Consider the following 5,189-nt stretch of genomic DNA (forward strand, 5'->3'; position numbering starts at 1 on the left):
TTCCAGGAGATGACCTTCATTATTTATGCTTCTGATGGGCTCCCTTGGAGCATTGGGGTGGGTTTTTCAATATCTTCGGCTTTGATGCTAGCATTTTCTCCAAGGTTGGTTGACTGCCCTGAAGTTTTTCTTTGTAAGTCTCCTGCTCCCTTTTTTCCCTATCGGTTTTCCGGCCTCTTCCTGATCTTCTTACCGGGGTGCGGGACTCTCCTATTTCTCCTTCCTCTTCTGATTCTTCCGTTTCCTGCTCTTCTTCTTCATATTCTATAGTCATGCCTTTTGGATCTTCAGCACCTATTCCTTTGAGAGAGATTGAGATTGAGGGAGTACCTTTGCTTGTGGGTTGAGCTTCGGTCTCCTGTGTTGCTTCTGTCTTCTTTTGAGTCTCGCCCTCTTGTGTGCTCTCTGGTTGCGTGCTCAGGGGATCAAACTTGTTTTCAGATATGGGTTTGGAGATGATCTGTTGAGTAGTGGTTTGCTGGGTTCCTTTGCCATTGGGGCCTCCTTGCTTCTGGTTCTTGGGATAATTTCTGTTTCGCTTGACTTGGTTCCAACCATCCTATTTTCCCTACATAGTCTCTTTATTAGATGGGCATCCTCTGGCGAAGTGGCCGTAAACATGACATTTCCGACATTTGAAGGGCAGCTGCTCATAGTCCAATTTCTGCATGTGTGTCCAGTTTCCGACCTTTATTGTGATGGCCTCTGGTAGTCCCACCTCCAGATCTAATTCTACACATATCCTAGCACAGTCGTATTGATCCTTGTTATTCACACGATCTATGAATTTTTCCAAGGCATTTCCAATGTGTTTCAACGAATCCCAGTTCCAGCAGTGCACTGGGAGATTTGGGAGTCTAACCCACCCCGAGACTGCTTTGGGCACATCTACTGCCGGATCGAAGTCCGGGGTCCATTTGTTCAGATAAAGACCCTGGGGACCCATGAAGTAAGGGCCATTTCAGAAGATCAGGTCTTTATCTTCTTTTGAGGTGAACTTGAAGAGGAAATAACCTCTCCCCAAGAAGTAAGAGGTGACGCTTTCTTTGATCAGAGGAGCCCAATTTCTGTTAACCCAGCTTTCTGTGGTTTTTGGAGATGGCCATAGCCCGGTGAATTAGCCGATGAGAGCCCTTTCAGCCAGTGACAAAGCAACCTGGATCGGGGTTTCTGGAGGGAGGGAGATCACCGGTATATCATCCAACCTCTTGACAAACTTCGCTGCTTCAATGTTTTTCTTCTTTGGCAGTCCTGCCAGAAGCCTGTTAAAAGCCTCAGAAGAAGAGGACGACGGAGGAGGCGGATGAGGCGCATGGGTTCCCATCCCCTCCATGGTCATAAGTTCTAAGAATACCTCTGATACACTGCTGGACGGTCCATGCAGACAGGCCGCAGCAGGCAGGAGGCTCACCAGCGGGTCGCAGGACGGGCCAACAGAGGGCGGGCTCACTGACCTAGCGGGGGCTGCGGATCGGATGGAGGCCGAGGGTAGTTGAGCGCCGCGCAACAGTTTTTTATCCTATATTCAGACAATTACTTGTTAAGAGTGGTCCAACCAACAAACCAACTGTTATAACAAATTTTAATTTTAAATTCTTTGTTTAACATATATGTATAATATGTTATAACCAACTGCGTGTGCAAAGCTTTTACCAACCACAAGCGAGAGTTTGTGTGGGTCTTGTGGTGCCACATGGAACCATTCGATTGGGCCATGTAGCAAGCATTCTTTGGCCAATGCCACGTCATGCCACATAGATGGTTACAATAGGTGTCATGTCAACTTTGTGGGTCCCACCTAGCCTACTAATTCGGTTACCATGTGACAGCGCATGGGAATGCCACGTGGCACCCTGGGTTAACTTTGACTTTGACTTTTTTCCTTTTACTATTTGGTCCAAACTTCAAATGAACATAACTTACTCATACAAAATCTAATTGAGGTGTCATTCACGCCATTGGAATCATCTTGACGAGATCTACAACTTAACGCTGATTTTTCTAAGATTTGAGGACTTTAATTTTTGAGACTTTTTGGATCCTCCTAGATCAATCCTCCCCACTGAGGAGATTTTGGACCTCCAAAAGCCTTATCAATCAATAGGTAGGTGAGGGAATTTCTCCCTCACTTTATCCTTTTCAATCCATCATGCCTTACTGGGATGTATTCCTTTGAAACCCACTTGAAGGTACTCTAGATCTCCCTATCGTGAAGTCCTAGTTCTTCTATCTACAATGATGAATTCTGGCAACTTGTCCAAGTATTTTGGAGAAAAATCATCCACTGATGGAACTTGACCACTCTCCTCTGGATCTATGATCATGGGAGGTTCATAAAGTTCTAAGTTCTTAACATTGACTACGAAATACATCAACATATAAGATGGAAGATCAAGGTGATAAGCATTTGTCCCAATCTTTTCTAAGACAATGAATGGAACATATCCGATTGGTTTCAAATTCTTTCCTTATCCATTCGATCTATCCATGCTAATATGAAGCCATGCTTAATATCCAACCTATAACTAATGATCAACTTTGTGTTTGTCATTTGGCCTTATATTGTGCTCGACGCTTCTCCAAATGTTCTTGCACTACTTGATGTATCATTTGGATCTTATGAATGAACTTGCGAGCATTGTCTTCATCACTTCGTTCATTGGAATCCTCATCTTTCTCATAGACCAATTCTAAGGGTGACTTTAGAAGGTACCCATAGCATGTCTCAAATGGTGAAATTTGAGTAGAAGAGTGGAAAGCCTTGTTGTATGCAAACTGAACATAATGTATCTGTTCATCTCACGACTTAGGATGCTTGTTGCAATACCCTCAAAGAAAATGAACCATTGTTCTATTGACAACCTCTGTCTATCCGTCAATCTATGGATAGAAAGTCATACTCCTCTTTAGAGTGGTGTCCACCATCTTCCACAATATTGTCTAAAACTCCCCAAGGATCAAGAATCTTGATCCGCAACAACGGATGTGGGTAGTTCAAAATGGACCCATACATGCTGAAACAAAAGTCGAGCAATTTGCTTAACAATAATCTTCTTTTTACATGGCATTAAGGCACACATCTTGTTAAACATATATGCTACTACATACAAGGAGTCATGAATCCTTCTCAACAAAGGCTACCCTCCTACAAAATCCATGGAGATACTTTCCCAAGGATGAGAAAGAATAGGGAATGGTGTGTACAACCCCAATTTTCTATTAGTAGGCTTATAAATAGAGCACGTCACACACCCCTTCACATATTTTGTTACAATTTCTTTCATCTAAGGCCAATAAAAAAACCTTTGCAAATGAGTTAGGGTTTTTCCTAACCCAAAGTGACCATACACAAGAGAAGTGTGAGCTTCTTGAATTACCTGAACTCTTTCACTTGTAGGAATACATAACTTACCAAGATGGTAGAGTAACTTACCTGCAAATGATAGTTCTCCACTTGTGATGCATGGGTTAGCCTCACATAAATAACTTTAAAATATTCATCAGTAGCATATTCTTCAACATAACTATTGTGAGATAAAGAAGCATTCTTCAGAACAATAGATGCAAAAACAAGAGGTCTAGAAAGCATGTCTGCCACTTTTTTAATTATACCCTTCTTGTACTTGATTACCAAATGGAACTGGTGAAGGAATCCCATCCACCTGAAGTGAAGATCTTGTTGCAACTTGGTCTGTGAGTGGAGATATTCTAAGGGTTGATGTCATATATGTATGATAGTCTCCTTCCCTATAAAGTAATGCTTCCATTTCTTGAAACTTTGAACTAAGGAATATAACTCTTTGTCATATCTAGGATAGTTAACAAAAACTTGAGAGAAATTCTTTGAATGGTAACAAACCAGTTTACGATGTTGCATCAATATTGCACCTATGGCATATCCACTAGCATCTATCTCAATCTTGAATGGTTGTTGAAGGCCTGGCAAGGTTAGTACTAGTGTTGTGCTGATCTTTTCCTTTAAGGTGTCAAAATTCTTCTATTACTTTCCTCCCCACTAAAAGACTTGATTCACACTATACATGACAACATTTGGAAGGATCCCATGCTAAATTTCCCTCTTGGGAGGAAATCACTTGGTTCTTGAAAAGTCTCATCATAGTTAGAGACAATATCAAACATTTTTTTTCTTGTGAGGAGTATAACCTTTGAAAGCATCAAATGCCTCAAAATATTTCATCCTCACAACCATGAACATACACTTCTTGTTGGAGTTGATGAGTCTCTTCAACTGTCTTGCACTAACAAGGGTTAAATTGATTTTGATGTGGTGAGATTTGACAATGTATTCCACCGCATCTTTGGTGAGATGGTATTTATTCTCATGCCAAAAAAAGGATGCTTTCCTGTCATATAAGTATGGGCTTCCCAAGACTATGCCACAAATGTCAAGTGGGACAATATCTAAATTAACCTCATCTATCAACTTTGAAGCAATAGAAAATTTGACCCTACATTGCTTGGTGACATTGAGTTTTGCATTGTCGCACACCCAACCAAGAGGATAGGGTTTCAGATGAGGTCTCATTTCCAAACCCAACTTCTTAACAATTGATTTTAAGATCAAATTAACTTGAGAACTTGGATAAAACAATGTATCTATTTTTGTGTGCTTAGATACAACTCTTATAAGAAACAATTCACTTCTTTTTCTTTCATCATCATGAGACTTACTTTCAGAACTTGAACTAGCATGAAGGAACCTTTACCTTATACCCCAAAGACTATGCTTTATGTCTCATCACCATAATCGAAACCAAGGTCTTCTTATGCTAGAACAATCATCTTCTGCTTTCCTTTTCCACCAAACTTATTAAGCTTTAACTCTGTATGTAGCTTCCAACAATGCTCCTTATCGTGTCATTCTTTATTGCAATGAGTGCAAGAGGGATTCCCTTATTCTTTCTTTGTTGTTTTTGTTTCATGCCCTTCCTTTTCCTTTGAACTTGTTAATATGAGGCTTGGATGAAGGCTTCTTTGGATGATCTTGTCAGTGATTTCCCTTGCTTCCAAGATGAGTTTCTTTCAGACTAGCTCCATCTAAATTAGTGGGATCAAACAACAACAATGAATGAAACATAATTGTGTAAAGTTCTAATGCATTTCATCAAAGTTTCTAATGAGTCTAAAGGAATATTCAATGCCCATGCTTTCTTCCTAAACTCTTATGT

The 5,189-nt window shown here is 40.6% G+C and overlaps 1 protein-coding gene across 1 annotated transcript; it reads right to left on the reverse strand.

Annotated features, from left to right (window-relative positions):
• Positions 1-568: 568 nt before the first annotated feature.
• Positions 569-946, reverse strand: LOC149180624 (uncharacterized). Its single transcript, XM_089413934.1, has one exon. It carries the CDS (start codon positions 944-946, stop codon positions 569-571), a length of 378 nt encoding a protein of 125 aa, XP_089270060.1.
• Between the last annotated feature and the right edge of the window lie 4,243 nt (positions 947-5,189).

This window comes from Pinus tabuliformis, chromosome 3_2 (genome assembly GCF_031772625.1).
Source record: "Pinus tabuliformis cultivar Carrire ecotype Pingquan chromosome 3_2, CPIR1, whole genome shotgun sequence".
Lineage (NCBI taxonomy): Eukaryota > Viridiplantae > Streptophyta > Pinopsida > Pinales > Pinaceae > Pinus > Pinus tabuliformis.